Source organism: Barbus barbus (genome assembly GCF_936440315.1).
Source record: "Barbus barbus genome assembly, chromosome: 7".
NCBI classification, from domain to species: Eukaryota; Metazoa; Chordata; class Actinopteri; order Cypriniformes; family Cyprinidae; genus Barbus; species Barbus barbus.
In genome coordinates, this window is record NC_136735.1 from 38,294,025 (window position 1) to 38,312,335 (window position 18,311).

At 39.0% G+C, this 18,311-nt stretch overlaps 1 protein-coding gene across 2 annotated transcripts; it reads left to right on the forward strand.

Moving 5' to 3' along the window:
- The first annotated feature begins 4,976 nt into the window (after positions 1–4,976).
- On the forward strand, positions 4,977–16,135 carry dusp27 (dual specificity phosphatase 27). 2 transcript variants are annotated; one of them, XM_079422160.1, is made up of 6 exons: positions 4,977–5,091; positions 6,680–6,765; positions 6,841–6,977; positions 7,342–7,573; positions 9,339–9,556; positions 13,247–16,135. In XM_079422160.1, the coding sequence occupies exons 2-6, from the start codon at positions 6,680–6,682 to the stop codon at positions 15,826–15,828; spliced, it is 3,255 nt and encodes a 1,084-aa protein (XP_079278286.1). In that variant the 5' UTR covers positions 4,977–5,091; the 3' UTR covers positions 15,829–16,135. The 2 variants fall into 2 exon arrangements, with proteins under 2 accessions (XP_079278286.1, XP_079278285.1); XM_079422159.1 differs by having other exon boundaries at positions 5,000–5,144.
- The last annotated feature ends 2,176 nt before the right edge of the window (positions 16,136–18,311 follow it).

The window sequence follows — 18,311 nt, forward strand, 5'->3', positions numbered from 1 at the left end:
TTTTTTTTTTACATTTTATACAGAAAATAGTCCATAATTTAGATACAAATATTAATTAATAACATGAAATACACTCAAATTAAATATTTTTGTGAAATGAAATATAGTGCATTCATTTCACAAAAAATACAAATATTACATGATTATGGCCTCCGGTCAGTTTTGACCTCGAACAACACAAGTTTGACACCCAAATAAACAATACCAGAGGGTTAATTCAGGTTTTGTTCAGTTTCTAGTGCTTGAGTCCCATCCAGATGTGCTTTAAGTTCACATGACATGAGAGAGAAGAACGGGTCACTCAGATTAAACGCTGAAGAATATGGAAAACATGTATATATGCGCTCTGATTCAGATCTTTCAGATAAAACCACACAGACTGCGTCGCACTCACGGACACACACACACACTCAGAGTCTCTCACACACACACACACTCAGAGTCTCTCACACACACACACACACACACTCACAGAGTCTCTCACACACACACACTCAGAGTCTCTCACACACACACACACTCAGAGTCTCTCACACACACGCACACACACACTCAGAGTCTCTCTCACACACACACACACACACACTCACAGAGTCTCTCACACACACGCACACACACTCAGAGTCTCTCACACACACACACTCAGAGTCTCTCACACACACACACACACACACACACACACTCACAGAGTCTCTCTCACACACACACACACACACACTCACAGAGTCTCTCACACACACGCACACACACTCAGAGTCTCTCACACACACACACACACACACACACACACTCACAGAGTCTCTCACACACACGCACACACACTCAGAGTCTCTCACACACACACACACACTCAGAGTCTCTCACACACACACACTCAGTCTATCACACACACGCACACACACACTCAGAGTCTCTCTCACACACACACACACACACACTCACAGAGTCTCTCACACACACGCACACACACTCAGAGTCTCTCACACACACACACTCAGAGTCTCTCACACACACACACACACACACACTCAGAGTCTATCACACACACGCACACACACACTCAGTCTCTCTCACACACACACACACACACACACACACACTCACAGAGTCTCTCACACACACGCACACACTCAGTCTCTCACACACACACACTCAGTCTCTCACACACACACTCACCGTGTCTCTCACACACGCACACACACACACACACACTCACCGTGTCTCTCACACACGCACACACACACACACTCACAGTCTCTCACACACGCACACACACACACTCACCGTGTCTCTCACACACGCACACACACACTCACAGAGTCTCTCACACACGCACACACACACTCACAGAGTCTCACACACACACACACACACACACACACACACACTCACCGTGTCTCTCACACACACACACACACTCAGAGTCTCTCACACACACACACACACACACACACACTCAGAGTCTCTCACACACACACACACACACACACTCAGAGTCTCTCACACACACGCACACACACACTCACAGAGTCTCTCACACACGCACACACACACACACACTCAGAGTCTCTCACACACACGCACACATGAACAGCAGAACTCAATCTTTATAAGCAATCGCTCGATGGGTTTCTGGAGCCGATGGTCCTTCAGACTGGATCTAAAACACACTCAGACCTTAAAAATGAGACGATGCAGGAATATTACTGACTAATGGACAACAGATTCTGCCATCTGCTCACTTCACTGTGATCCAGTGTCTGATGGGTAATAACCCTTCTGTCTAGATGTAATTCTTAGGGATTTTGTGAAGCATCTACAAGCCATGAATACAAAAATATGCAGACCAAAGACACACGATGAGACGAGCGTGCTGAATGATCGGACGAAGCAGAAATCAGTCCCATCAGGATGAGTATGGATTGTAAAGAAACTCTGTTGTGAGACGGGTGTCTGGTTTGCTCGTTGAGTGAGTGATGATGTGATGAATGTACGGTTGTGATGATGATGATGATGATTAGTCACGACACAATCCCACTACAGTGAAGAAAGCCAAACCTTCACTCGCTCTGTGGATGTTGAGGCTTTATTTCATTAAACTACAGCAGTTTCCATGAATGCAGTGAACTCTGGAGCTACACTTTAGACACAAAGCCCAACTCGGTTTAGTAGGTTGAAGTATTAACTAGCATCTTACACCAATTAACCCTGCAGCAGAAGCAGCTTCTTCAAACCTCATCAAATGTTCATTTATGTGAATACGTTATTCTTCTGGCGTAGTTTGTGATGAGTTTTGTTTAAGTGTGATGTTTGATTAATGTTCATTGCTGGAACACAAACAGAATCAGGGTTTAATGGTGTTTCTGCACCTTCATTCACTAGAAATGACTGTGTTTTATACCAGATTCATGAAGAGTGCTGTATAAAACTACTGAAGATTAGAAAAACACTTTATGATCAACAAAATGGCCTTTATTTTTATGTTTGTTCTTGGCAGTTTGATATGAGAGCTCTTTATATAAAAAAGTGTCATATATATACAGAGAGATTGTTACTATAACCTGTGTGTGTCTCTGTGTGTGAGTGTGTGTGTGTGTGAGAGAGAGACTGAAGCACTGTGTTATTTGTTCAACACTATCTTATACTCATTTTAGTGTCAGTTCATGTTTCAGAAACATTTCCTCCTGATTTTCCTCTCTGATGGATTATTTGTCGTTGGCTGTTTCTCTGTCGTGTGTGTGTGTGTGTGTGTGTGTGTGTGTGCCTTATAACTCCTGTGGGTTTTTCCTGTTATTATTAATGTTCATAAACACTCCACTGTTATTCCACGGATCGACTATAGGAACAGGTTAGAGAGGTTCTGATATATTTAAAGAGGTTTATAGAGTAATAAAAGCATCCGCTGTCGCAGGAGAGCAGTATATATTCTGACTAACATGTTTTTGTACATTCAGTTATTTTTGTGTGCTTTCTGTAAGCGTTTGTTTCTCTTATAAATGTTGTCATCTGTGGGAAAATCATATTCCCATGTGGTCAAATAAAGATGAGCTGAAAGAGTGTGTGGTGTTTTTGTGGTTTAAACACACACACACACAATGAATAGCCTATGCTTAAGTGAGTGTGCAGTTGTTCTCTTTCAATTAGATCATATTTTTTCCTTCAACTTGCACCTCTACAGGTGTGTGTTTACTTTGCCTCACTTGCTGTATCACACACACACACACACACACACACACACACACACACACACACACACACACACAGTGAACAAATGGACAAAAACTCAAGATGACCTTCAAACATTGTGTTCAAGTTTTTCTCTCTCACTCACACACACACACACACACACACACACACACACACACACACAGGGCTTCACTGTAAATAATTTCTTAAAACACTCACATAAACTGTGTGTGTGTGTAAAGGTTTTTTTTTATTATTATTTTTACCTTAAGCAAGTTTCAAATAATCTTCTGACACATTTGTGAAGGCCCTTGTTGTAAAAGGTCAAATAAAAGATTATACAATGATAACTGATAAAAGAAAGCAAAACAAATACAAATACCATGTCTTTACAGAACCAGCCACTTGGAGCAAATATTTTTCATCATCAGTGTCTGGTTTTGTAGATTTGGTGTGTCAGCTTTCAGAAACTGTGTGACAAGGAAAGATTTAGTGTGGAAGCAGCTGAAAAACACTAATATGACAAACCTGCCCCAGCTGAGAGGAATAGGTCTCTAGCGCCACCTCGCGACTAACAGAGATACAACACCAAATATATCAAATCAGTGTCCACAGATACAGAAGCCGGTAAAACACGGACATATAGAGAAACACAGCCTTTATTCATTTGATAAGCTGGGAATGATCACACCATAAATCAGCCATAATATAATATAATATAATATAATTAGTGCTGTCAAACGATTAATCGCATCCAAAATAAAAGTTTTTATTTACAGAATATATTTGTGTGTATTGTCTATATTTATTATGAATATATAAATGCACACGCATGCATGTATATATTTAAGAAAAAATATTATCTATTGTTAAAACATATATTTATGTTTATATATTAAATATATTTATATATAATCTAAAATAAATTTATATAAATATATACATGTAAATATGTGTAAATATTTTCAAAATATATATACTGTATGTGTGTAATAAATATACACAGTACACACAAAACTTTATATTGGATGCGATTTATTGTGATTAATTGTTTGACTATTACACTGCAAAAAAATATTTTCTTCCTTAGTATTTATGTCTTGTGTTCCAGTATAAATACCTAAAAACTCTTGAATTAAGATGCGTTTACTTGACAAGTAAAATGACTCAAGATATTTTGACTTGTTTTCTGAAAAAATTATCCAGATTTTGTTAGTTTTTGCTTAAAACAAGTACAAATATCTGCCAATGGGGCAAGAAAAATAATCTTAATTATAGTTCATTCAAAGACTAAACAAGGTTCTTTTTATTACCCCATTGGCAAGTATTTTTGCTTGTTTATATAATATATATTTTTTGATATTATATATAATATAATGCATGACAAACCCTACTGTTTGAGCCACAGGACGCACTGTTTGCATTTTGTTTTTAAAGTTTTTAGGTTTTTATCATTTTATCTTTCTGACATCTTTTTGTCACAAACAGAAGGCTTTTTAGCATGTAAGCAGTTGAGAAAACTAATTATGAGATTGAGATGAAAACTAATTTTGGGTTGGGTTGATTAGTTTGAATTAAACTGAAGTCATCATCAGAAATCAGGCACGGATCATTTATTTCCACATAAGAATGTCGCCAGGATCAGAACTAAAAATGTCCTATTTCTGCCTCTGAGTCTGTGTCAGTTTTCTGTGTTTTCACAGAGTTGATGACCAGCAGACTTTTATATCGTCATGATAAGAGCTCCGGCCCTTTAAGAGCCCCTGGGGCCGTCAGACCCCTCTGATGTCACGTGGGCGGCCCCAGGGCCGGTGGGAGAGTGAAGAGCCTCTAAGTTTCGAGTCCAAACACACAGACGGACCTCAGAGCCTCTTGAGACGGAGCCCGACGGCCGCAGACGATCAGGTCAGCAGAAACTCTGACAGACGCTGTTAGAGATCACATCCAGACTGAGCAGGGTCAGTGTGCATTGTTCTGTAGCTCCTTACACACTTATGCTGTCATACATGTGTGTGTGTGTGTGTTCGTGTGTGTGTGTGTGTGTGTGACCTCCCTGTTCCAGAAGAATCTCTGCAGCTGTCACTCTCTATATATAGTCACTCATTCTCTCACACACACACACACACACACACACACACACACACACACACACAGGCAGAGGTATAACCTGTTGTTGTTGTTGTCATCAAATGTGTGTTGTTGTGTGTTTTCAGCAGTGTTGGGAAGGTTACTTTGTAAATGTAATAGGTTACAGATTACAAGTTACCCTATCTAAAATGTCATGATTTCAATACTATTTCAATTACTTTATTAAAGTAATGTAACTGATTACTTTTTGATTACATTTCTACATTTCTAACGAATGTTTTCAGCTGTTAATCATGTAAAGCAGGCAGGTTTGATCTCACAATAGAACTCAACACTGATTACTGCCAAAATCCTTCATCACTTGAATTAAGATTATAATCATTCAATCTTAAAGCACAGCCACCATAAAATCAGACTTTAGCACCTCTTTTTACTTTGAGATCATTCTGAGGTTAAATTCTGATTTATAATCATAACAAGATGTAGTTTAATAGCTCTGATGCTGCTTTTGAAATCAAATCTTTGCAGGAAACACTGGCATCTAACAATGTTTTGGAAAAAATAGTCAATCTTAAAAAATAAAGCATAAACATAAAACCAGATAGGAAATAAATCAGTCATTGAATAAGTGTCCTAAACTCCTGAAACATTGGTGTCTCATATTTTAAAGCAGTTGATGCAATTTGTCAAAGAAATCAATCATATCTGTATGTGTGTGTGATAATATTCAGATGTAACTTCTTTTCTAATCTTTAACATTTTCATAAGTAACTGTAATTTAATTACAGTTACATTTCTTTTGTAATTAAATGATGTAATTCCGTTACATGTAACTAGTTACTCCTTGGTTTTCAGTGTTTCCTTGATAAACTATCACTGATCAGCAGTCCAACATCTTCAGCTCGTCTTTGTTTCAGAACTTGGTAACAAGTTTACTTTAGTTTGAGATATTATGCCATTAGAATGATCTAATCAAAACTGAAATGTGATGATGTTTCTGTTGAACTTATCTTAAATGCCCATAAGTTTGCTTACAGTTTTTTCAGCTGCTTTACACACTTTTTGAAAACTTTGCCTCTTTTTTCAAAACTTTACACACGAATCCAAGAACAGCACACACAAAATGCAAAATGCCTCACATCTCTTGCAAAAATAAAGCACTGCATTAAAAATATCACAAACACATCTCAAAAGCAAACATTTGCAAGCACCTTTGCCATAATAATGTGTTTCGTAGAGAATTGTGTGTTGTGTTTTGCAAAAAGTGTTTTATGAAATTGAAAACTGAGTCAAAGGCTGAGAATCAGTGTCTGGTTTTGCAGATTTGGTGTGTCAGCTTTCAGAAACTGTGTGACAAGGAAAGATTGATTGTGTAAGCAGCTGAATTCTGTCTCTCTGTCTGCAGATGATGGCAGAGGATCAGCAGGTTCCTGATGCAGCGGCGCGTGTTAAAGACGTTCAGTCGCATTACTTGCGCTGTCCTTCTCCCAGGTCTGTTATCATCTGATAGCAGAACACTGTTAAACGCTGCGGTGATGATGCTGAAGTGTGTTTGATCTCACACAGCTTCTCCATGACGTCCGATCGCTTCTCCTCTGTGTCGGACCGTTTCTCCATGATCTCCGGCTCTGACGCTGAGAGCATCTTCATGGAGCCGATCCATCTGTCCTCCTCCATCGCTGCCAAGAAGATCATCAGTGAAGGTCTGTGAATCAAGCCCTCGTTTAGCAGAGATCAGATCTGCTTCATTCACATCTTCTCAACAGACACAATCGGTGCAGGATTTACTTTGAAACATTTTCACTCGGAAATTTCACAAATACTATGAAAACTATGGAAACATGTTTCTGTTACAGTATAGAAACAAATAAATATAAAAGGCACTTGCAACTTTTTATCTGAAAAATCAGATTTTTTTGCCTTGCAATAAGTTTTCTCAGCTTTATTTTTGCAGTGTAGTGTCAGTAAAGCCAGTCCTCACTAGCTCTAGTGCCGGTCAAACGTCTAATGTTGTGAATAGAGAGCAGTGTTGTGTGATTGACTCGGTGTCCCTCTGTCTGTTCTCAGAGCTGGGGTCCAGAGAGCTGCGGGCCCCGGTGGCCCCTGACAGCATGCTAGAGTCAGCCGAGCAGCTGATGGTGGAGGATCTGTACAACAGAGTGAAGGACATGATCGACGACCGCAGCCCCTACAACACGCCCTGTGTGCTGGACATCCAGAGAGCGCTGATCCAGGACCGACTGGAGGCGCCCTTCAACCCCGCCGACGAGGTCTGGCCCAACGTCTACATCGCAGAGAAGTGAGTCCACGAATATTCATATTTGTGACCCTAGACCACAAAACCAGTCATAAGAGCCCATTATGAAAGCTGAATAAATAATCTTCCCATTGATGTATGGTTTGTTATGATAGGACAATATTTGTCTGAGATACAACTATTAGAAAATCTGGAATCTGAGGGAGCAAAAAAATCTAAATATTGAGAAAATCTCCTTTAAAGTTGTTCAAATGAAGTTCTTAGCAATGCATATTACTAATCAAAAATGAAGTTTTGATATATTTACAGTAGGAAATTTACTAAATATCTTCATGGAACATGATCTTAACTTAATATCCTAATGATTTTTGTCATAAAAGAGAAATGTATAATTTTGATCCATACAATGTATTGTTGTCTATTGCTACAAATATACCTGAAGCTGGAACTTTGCTCTAATCAGGTCTTGAAAGGGTCGGAAAAGTCTCAATTCATCCTTCCACAAATTAAGGCCTAAAGAGGTGTTAAATCAGAGCAGAACATTACATTCTCAAAGTCAAATGTTGAACATATTGCATAAAATGAGTATCTTCCTCAGTGTTTTGTCTTGTTTTCCAGTGCAAATTTCTAAGGATTCTTCAAGCAAGATATATTTACTGCAGATGCAAAATGAACACATTAAAGGGTTACTCCACCCCAAAATGAAAATTTTGTCATTAATCACTTACCACCATGTCGTTCCAAACCCGTAAAAGCTTCATTCGTCCTCGGAACACTATTTAAGATATTATTTTTAAGGAGTAACCCTTTAAGTCGTGTTTTCTGAGAAACTGATCAAAATGAAGTGCGTTTTTAATTAGAAGAACAAATATCTGTCAATGGTGAATGAAAACTTGTTTACCCTTTTAAGTAGATTTTTCTGAGGCTGCTGGTAGATATTTGTTCTTGGTTTAATCATAAACTAACTTCATTTTAATCAATTTCTCAGAAAACAAGACTTCTTATCTTCAATTTGCATCTCCAGTATATATCGATTTAGACATTTGCACTGGAAAACAAGACAAAACACTGAGTAAGAATGTTACATTTTTTGCAGTGTAATCAGAAGATACAGTAAAAGTTATTCACATATGTGTCCCTGCAGCACAAAAGCAGTCATGAGTAACACAGGTATATTTGTAGCAATAGACAACAATACATTGTATGGATCAAAATTATACATTTCTCTTTTATGACAAAAATCATTAGGATATTAAGATCATGTTCCATGAAGATATTTAGTAAATTTCCTACCATAAATATATCAAAACTTCATTTTTGATTAGTAATATGCATTGCTAAGAACTTCATTTGAACAACTTTAAAGGAGATTTTCTCAATATTTAGATTTTTTTGCTTCCTCAGATTCCAGATTTTCTAATAGTTGTATCTCAGCCAAATATTGTTCTATCCTAACAAACCATACATCAATGGAGAGATTATTTATTCAGCTTTCAGATGATGTATAAATCTCAATTTCGAAAAATTGACATTTATGTCTGGTTTTGTGCTCCAGAGTCACATATTGTAGTGTTTGTGAGCAGAGACTCTAATTTTTAATTCTTTTGGAGATCTGGAGATCTGTTGGAAGTTGTATTTTCAAACTTTGAAACGTTGCTAATATGAGACTCTTGTATTTAGAAAACATAATGACATTTTGTGTTACATTTACTTTATTCCTGGAGTTTTCTTCACTCAGGCTTAATAAGTCTTATATAATGCATGGGTAATAGTCGTGACGAGTGTTTATTACTGTTCTGTGCTGCAGGTCGGTGGCGGTGAATAAAGGCCGTCTCAAACGCTTGGGCATCACTCATGTGCTGAACGCCGCTCACGCCACCGGCGTCTACACCGGCCAGGGGTTTTACCAGGGCATGAACATCAGCTATATGGGCATCGAGGTGGATGATTTCCCAGACGCAGACATCTCTCCTCACTTCCGCACGTGTGCCGAGTTTATGGACGACGCTTTGCTGACACACAGAGGTGAGAAAACCTTCTTCTGTCGAGGGAGAGTCCGCTTAAAATGACTTCTTTCTGACATATTTTTCTTTAGAGAAACTAAGCATTTGGTACATAAATAATACATTGTAGGATAAGACTAATAATCCAATATATTTAGTCTAGAACTACAGTAAGATCATGTTGATATTTAGTCTAGAACTACAGTAAGATCATGTAGATATTTAGTCTAGAACTACAGTAAGATCATGTTATTTAGTCTAGAACTACAGTAAGATCATGTAGATATTTAGTCTAGAACTACAGTAAGATCATGTAGATATTTAGTCTAGAACTACAGTAAGATCATGTTGATATTTAGTCTAGAACTACAGTAAGATCATGTAGATATTTAGTCTAGAACTACAGTAAGATCATGTTGATATTTAGTCTAGAACTACAGTAAGATCATGTTGATATTTAGTCTAGAACTACAGTAAGATCATGTTGATATTTAGTCTAGAACTACAGTAAGATCATGTAGATATTTAGTCTAGAACTACAGTAAGATCATGTTGATATTTAGTCTAGAACTACAGTAAGATCATGTTGATATTTAGTCTAGAACTACAGTAAGATCATGTAGATATTTAGTCTAGAACTACAGTAAGATCATGTAGATATTTAGTCTAGAACTACAGTAAGATCATGTAGATATTTAGTCTAGAACTACAGTAAGATCATGTAGATATTTAGTCTAGAACTACAGTAAGATCATGTAGATATTTAGTCTAGAACTACAGTAAGATCATGTAGATATTTAGTCTAGAACTACAGTAAGATCATGTTGATATTTAGTCTAGAACTACAGTAAGATCATGTAGATATTTAGTCTAGAACTACAGTAAGATCATGTAGATATTTAGTCTAGAACTACAGTAAGATCATGTAGATATTTAGTCTAGAACTACAGTAAGATCATGTAGATATTTAGTCTAGAACTACAGTAAGATCATGTTGATATTTAGTCTAGAACTACAGTAAGATCATGTAGATATTTAGTCTAGAACTACAGTAAGATCATGTTGATATTTAGTCTAGAACTACAGTAAGATCATGTAGATATTTAGTCTAGAACTACAGTAAGATCATGTTGATATTTAGTCTAGAACTACAGTAAGATCATGTTGATATTTAGTCTAGAACTACAGTAAGATCATGTAGATATTTAGTCTAGAACTACAGTAAGATCATGTTGATATTTACTCTAGAACTACAGTAAGATCATGTTGATATTTAGTCTAGAACTACAGTAAGATCATGTTCACACACAACACTCTGCACTTACTCCTGATTTCTGTCAACACCAGAGCTGTCACTCAATACATCAGAAACACAGGAACTGGAGATACTTATTTGAAAAAGTAACTCAGACATTTCCTTCTAAATTAAAAAGTAATGCGTTACTTTACTAGTTACTGTAATCTGATTACATAGCTCGCGTTACTTGTAATGCATTACCCCCAACACTGCCTATAAGCGACAGTCATAGATAAATAAACTTCAGATAGCGAATTAACTCAGCGGCCTGGACTCTGTCGTGTCTCACTCACTTATTTTTAGAGTTAGTGACACAGATAGATAGGAACCTGTTCACAATCTGAATCAAGGAGAGCGTCACACTGACATGAGCTAGCAGTGAAGAAAGCACTCGTTATAGAAGACAGAATTATTAGTTTAGCATCGGGCCTCTTTCATTTAGTCTTCTCTACACCAGATTTAGTTTTTATAAAATAATCATATAGATGCAAACTTTCAAAAACATTCAGAGTAGAACTGCTCATAATACTTAAATTTACATAACGTAGATTTGATCTGATATTATACTCCAGTTATTCCTCTCTAGACATTATTATCTGATCCAGGGCCAGTGAACCCAGAGCTCAACCTCTAGAGATCACACAAAAACCATTTAGGTCATATTCACAAGTCCAAAGTTACAGCTTCTAAACCAGCTTTTATTGTATTTTGCTCTGAATTAAAAGGTTTAGCTGAATCCCTGTTTAAATTAAAAAGAAACCAAAAAGCAGTTAAAACATATCAGATTTTAAATAAGATTAGCGAGTCATCTGTAAATAGAGATGCAAGGTTTACATGATTTATTTTTTTCTATCCCCCCACTTGAGATGAAAGGAAATGTAATATATATATATATATATATATACACACACACACACAGATATATATATATATATATATTTATATATTTGTATTTAATTATATTTAATTTGGATGTTTTAGTTTTTTCTCTATATGTTGATTGTTTTTACTCACTGTTAATTCACTGTTAATAAAAACAAAAAAAAACATTTACTTACACTCATGTCATTCCAAACCTGTATGAGTCCTGCTGAACACAAAGAAGATATTCAGCAGAATATTAGAGACTGACGGCCACAGTCAACATTCACTTTCATTGCACCTTTTTTCATACAATGACACTGAATGACTGTAGACGTCTCCATTCACCATCAGCTCTCGTTTTCCACAGAAGAAGGAAAGTCTTTGGGTTTGGAACAACAGGAGGGAGAGTAAATGATGAGACTACTGGATTTTTCGGCAAACTATCTATTTAGCGTTAGAATTTGAATTGCCGTTTCAAAGTAAATCTTGTAACTGCATTTGGGATCAGACGTGGTTTAGAAGTTCTCCTCCTAGTTTTGACAGAAACAGTTAATCTGTCTCAGATCCACAAAGTGATTGTTTTCAAAGTTCACCCTGCTATTCAGTTTGTTTCGTACGAATGCTCTGTCTCCTCCTCATTCTGTTCCTCACATCAGGCTCCAGGAGAGAATTTGTGAAGGCTTGGCTCATGTATATTAATAAGGCCATGATGTGGATTGATAATCCAGAGCACTCAGTCGCATGACTTTATTAATATACATTTATAAATGTTGATAAAGTTTTGCGAAATGACGGCGTTTCCATTAACCGATGTTATGTGAATAAAATTTAATTTTTTCCATTCGCAATAAGTCATGGCAACGGATTTTTGGTAGGGTTATGTGTTTCTTGGAAGTTATAGTACATTAGCTGCATTTCCATTACCCTTCAAAATTGTGCAAACTGAAATTGCAAATTGAAAATATGTCTAATGGCAACTTGTCAATCTCGCATAAAAGCCCATATATCGCAAAAAACATTTACCGCTGGCATGAGGTGGTTTTTCAGGCAATTCGAAAAATAATTATTTCGCAAAACGGCAATGGAAACGTTTTAAAACGTACGTAAAAAGTCATTCTTCAATATACTATAACCTCTAAGAAACACTTCATACGTGGCTGCCCTTAATTATGAGTGGATTTTCTTCCGCACTGCTTCTGTAAAGATACACACATACACCTCCTTCGATTAAATATAACAGCTAGTGCAGTTGCTGCGATATACATAAACCTACCAAAATACATCGCCATGACTTATCGCAAGGCATAACATCGGTTAATGGAAACACCGTCATTTCGCAATTGTTTATTAGCAACATTTATAAAATATCACAAAAAGTTTTACTTAAATCTGTAATGGAAACGCACCTAGTAAAGAATGATCAAATGACTTTTTACGTACGCCATGTGGCCTGTAAATGCGGGAAGAAACTTTTCCATTTTCAGTTTGTGTGACAAATATGATGAAGACATTACGTTAACCTGAGGATTTTTTTTATTCCTCTTCATGTAGGCAAGGTGCTTGTGGACTCGATGATGGGCGTGAGCCGGTCAGCGGTGCTTGTCGCTGCTTATCTCATGATCTTCCAGAACATGAGCATCATGGAGGCCCTGCTGGAGATCCGGAAGAAACGTGCCATCAACCCCAATGAAGGGTTTATCAAGCAGCTGCGCCAACTCAACGAGACTCTAATGGAGGAACGAGATGAAGACGATGATGACACCCTCAGCCAGTGCTCTGTGATCGACACCCGCGCTCATCTTGACGAGGAGGAGAGCATGTTTGGAGTCAAAGCCGAATCCATCATGGTGGACGAGGAGGAAGATAGTGGCAGCGTCATGAGTAGCGTCGCATCTTCGGCCGCCGCCGCGGCTCTTAAAGCAGGACTTCTTGGTGGCCCGAGCAAGCCCGACCTGGAGGTGACCGCTGACCACCTGGCGCTCCCTGGAAAAGACAGGGAAGATGAAGATGGGGATGTGGACAGCATGATAAGGGAGTGGCAGAAGCGCAACGAGAAGTACCAGAATGAGGACTGGTGGGAGGCGCAGCTGATGTGCGACGGGGAGGATGGCAAGTCCTTGCTGGGTGACGGGAAACTGCCGGCCGTACGACCCGAGGACCTGGAGAGCGTGACCAGTGAAGATGTGCGAATGGTGAAGGAACGCATCAGGCGTCATCCCTGTCGACCCGCTTCGGATGCAGGGTCCGCGACGAGCCACAGCAGCTTTTCTGATCTCTGGAAGCAGCGTCTGAAGGAGATTGAGGAGCAGGCCGCCGCACGATACCGACTCAAAGAGACCGACGAGGACAGCGAAGTGAGCCAGAAAAGAATCAACGATGATGTCGAGAGCATCCTCTCGGACAGCAGCTCTATGTACAACTTCTGCAAGAAGAACAAGGAGAACCTAACACCTCTGGAACGATGGAAGGTTAAGCGAATTCAGTTCGGATGGAACAAAAAAGACGAGAACGGAGAGCAAGCGGAGGCTAAGATGGAAGCTCCTGCTCCCTCACTGGAGGACGTCAACTTGATGGCTTATCAGACCTGGAAACTCAAGCAGCAGAAGAAGCATGGCGGCGAAGAGGACAAGGACGAAATTCTGAAGATGAGTCGAGCCGAGGACCCGGCCACGGTCAAGAAAAGACAGCGACGCGAGGAGCTTCTGGAGCGCACGAGGAAGACGCTGGAGGAGAGCCAGTCGGTGTGCGGCTGGGAAACCGAGAGCGCTCTGAGCGGAAGCATCCCGCTGTCTGCTTTCTGTGCCGGAGCCTTTCCGTCTGCAAGCGATTCCGCCGGAGATGATAACGTGTCGGTGCTCAGCGGAAGGTCTTCCGTCCTTTCAGCTCATACCACCCGATCGCAGCCTCCAGTTCCTCAGGAGCCTCCGGCTTCAGTCGTCGGCCCTAACGGCGAGCCCATGGTAAACATCGCCAACATCCAGAACTGGATTGCCAATGTGGTCAATGAGACTCTCATACAGAAGCAAGCCGAGATGACGATGGGAGCGAGTCTCGCTCCTTCCAGAGCGGGATCGGTGTTCAGTCTGGGGGTCGGACGCAGAGGAGACGATGACAAAGCCTCAGTGCTGAGTGGATCCACGTTCTCATCCAGAAGCAGGGCAGAATCCATGCTGTCTTTGGGTGGAAAGACTCGTTCCGTGCTCTCAGCTGGCGGCCGGGCCGAGTCCGTGCTTTCTGCTGGAGGAGCGTCCAACCTCTCCTCGGTGTCCCGGAGGAGCAAGATTACTACGACCAGCGTGCCACTCTACAGCCTCTTCCAAGACCAGGTTAACCTTCACAAACTGGACACCATGGAGAAAGAAATCAAGTCTGACATGCGGGCCAAGATGGCATCCTATGAGGTCAAGAAGATCGCAGAGGACAACAAACGCAGTACATTATACAAGAAGAAGAAACCAAAGGAGGAGGAGGAGGACGACGACGAAGTTAATCATGGAAAATCGAACGGATTTGATGATCTGGCAGCCCGTTCCTCTGAGAAACCCAAACCTAAAAGAGATTACGGCCGTTCCGGAATACTGAACCTGCCAGCTTCAGCCAGTAATTCCACCAGCAGCAGCATCGATGAATGGCTTGAAAATGTAAGACCTCCTCAGAGCAAACCTACGCCTTACGATGGAGACAGCGAGCCACCCCGTATGTCTCGGCCGCTGTACGAGGAACCTTCAGAGTTTGACTTCCCGAGCCGCAGGAGCTCGATTTCAGTCAATGACAACGAAGAGGAGGAATATAGTTTCGCCTCAAGGTTTGCATCCAGACATCAGGCTGATGATGATGACGTGGAATTGGCTCGAGATCCCAGTCCGGAGTTTACCTTTCGATCCCAGAGGTCCCCACCCGGCTTAGATGAAGATACTAGTTACAGAACCAGGAGATCGTGTGCAAGCAATGAGACTGTGAGGACTGCTAAGACAGCACAGGAAGACGAGGAAGATGAGGAAATATCTGCTTTCATTGCTCAGATTAAACAAAGGGCAAGAGCACGGGTGGCAGAGGAGATGGAGGATGATGAAGTTCTTTCCGCGTGGAAGAAACAGGAGGAGTCAAAGTCACACGTCTACAGTAAAAACTAATACAAACATGACTGTTTATGCCAAAAAAAATGTAAGATGTCATAATCTATTGTAGATGTATAATATCATAGCAGCGATGATTCCTTGTTTCATCTGTGTGATCTGTCAGGCTTCACTCATAAAGACAAAGGTGTTCAGTACGAGACTCTTAGAGCTTGTTTGATATGGAGATCCAGTCGATACTGCATATAAACAAACAGAAGATAACATCACTGCATTCATTATAAAGTCAAACTGTTACAAAAGTCTCTTCACACAAACCTTCCTGGAACATGGAGAGTAATGTTATGAGCAAATTTATATCAGCAAATAAAAAAACAAACAAACAAAAAAGCATATTTAGCAGCTCTGGAGTCATTAAATGAAATGGTCGAAATATATATATATATATATATATAGGAAGTCCATGGTTTATGTAGGGTGTGTGATCAGTGCACTCAGCTGTGTGTCGTCAGTGCAATGGATGATGGGAATTGTAGTCTGAGGTGGCGTGCAACAGTTAGTGTGGTGCAAGAGTCCATGTGGTGAGCGAGTGACCTCTGGTGGTGAATTAACGGAAGTTCATAGACCAGATTCATGACAGATGCACTATTAACATTGTAGTAACTACTATTACCTAACAAGAAACTCTGATTATTGATTTAGTAAGTAATAGCGCTCAGTTGAAACTGGTAGTTCACAATTAGTTAATCAATAACTACTATTTTTTTATATATATATCCTGGAGAACTACTAAGAACTACTGTATACAGGTTCATTAGTAATGTGAATTATGCATAATGTATAATTAATTCTAAAATGAAGATCACGGTAACCCACTAGTAATGATTTAAGTGTTACCAAATCTAACAAAATGAATTACTAACAAAAACCTTACAAAAACCTTAAAAGTTTACAATGACTTCAGAAGGATGTAGTACCACCTGAATAGTTACTATCTAATATTTTACAAAACTCTCAAACGCTTACAATGATTTCAGTCGTTACTATGGAGTTATCACGATCTTCACTTTAGAATACTGATCCAAATAATTAATCATTCCTTCTGATGAATTTGGTAATACTCGAGTCATTACTAGTGGGTTACCATGACCTTTATAATTAATTATTAATTATGTATTATTCATATTAATTATGAACCTGTATACAGTAGTTCTTAGGGATGTATGAAAAAATAATAGTTACTGATTAGCTAATAGTGAACTACCACATTGGACTAAACACTATCACTTACTAATTCATTAATCAGAGTTTCTTGTTAGTTACTAGTAGTTACTAGAGAGCTAATATTGCGTTACTCATGCGTTCTTGTGTAGTTATTCATTAATGATCGTGATTAATCGCATCCAAAATAAAAGTTTTTGTTTACATAATATATGTGTGTACTGTGTATATTAATTATGTATATATAAATACAAACACATGCATGCATATATTTAAGAAAAATATGTTATGTTTATATATTAAATATACTTATATAATATAAAATATAAGAATATAAATGTATATTTAATATCTTACTTATCCCAAACTTTTGAACGGCAGTATATATAATGAGATGATCGTATATAAAACGGTCATAGTAAGATTTTATATGTTTTTTAAAGAAGTTTGTAATGCTTGTCAAGGCAAGCATTAGACATTTGATCAAAAATACAGAAAAAAACCCTGTAATTTTGTGAAATATTATTGCAATTTAAAATAATATGTTTTCTATTTTAATATACTTTAAAATATAATTTATTTCTGTGATCTGCAGCTGTATTTTCAGCATCATTACTCCAGTCTTCAGTGTCTCATGATCTTCAGAAATCATTATAATATACTGATTTATTATCAGTGCTAGAAACTGCTGTGCTGCTTCATTTTTCTTTTTTGCTTCTTTGATGAATAAAAAGTTACAGAGAACAGCATTTATTTAGTTAAACACTACTATTTAAGTAGCCCCGCTGTGTTTAATCTGTGCTCTCAGGAAAACAAACGTTACATTTACATTCATTCATTACCAGACACTTCTATCAAACAAACAGGACAGTTCTGAAAATTACATATTATTGGATTATGCTGTTGCTCTGAAGATTTATGTCGGTCAGGGAGGTGTGTGTGTGTGTGTGTGTGTGTGTGTGTAGTGCTGGAGTGTGTGTGTGTGTGAGAGAGAGAGAGTGTGTGTGTGTGTGTGTAGTGCTGGAGTGTGTGTGTGAGAGAGAGAGAGAGAGTGTGTGTGTGTGTGTAGTGCTGGAGTGTGTGTGTGTGTGTGTGTGTGTGTGTGTAGTGCTGGAGTGTGTGTGTGTGTGTGAGAGAGAGAGAGAGTGTGTGTGTGTAGTGCTGGAGTGTGTGTGTGAGAGAGAGAGAGTGTGTGTGTGTGTGTGTGTGTAGTGCTGGAGTGTGTGTGTGTGTGTGTGTGTGTGTGTGTGTAGTGCTGGGGTGTGTGTGTGAGAGAGAGAGAGAGAGAGAGAGTGTGTGTGTGTGTGTGTGTGTGTAGT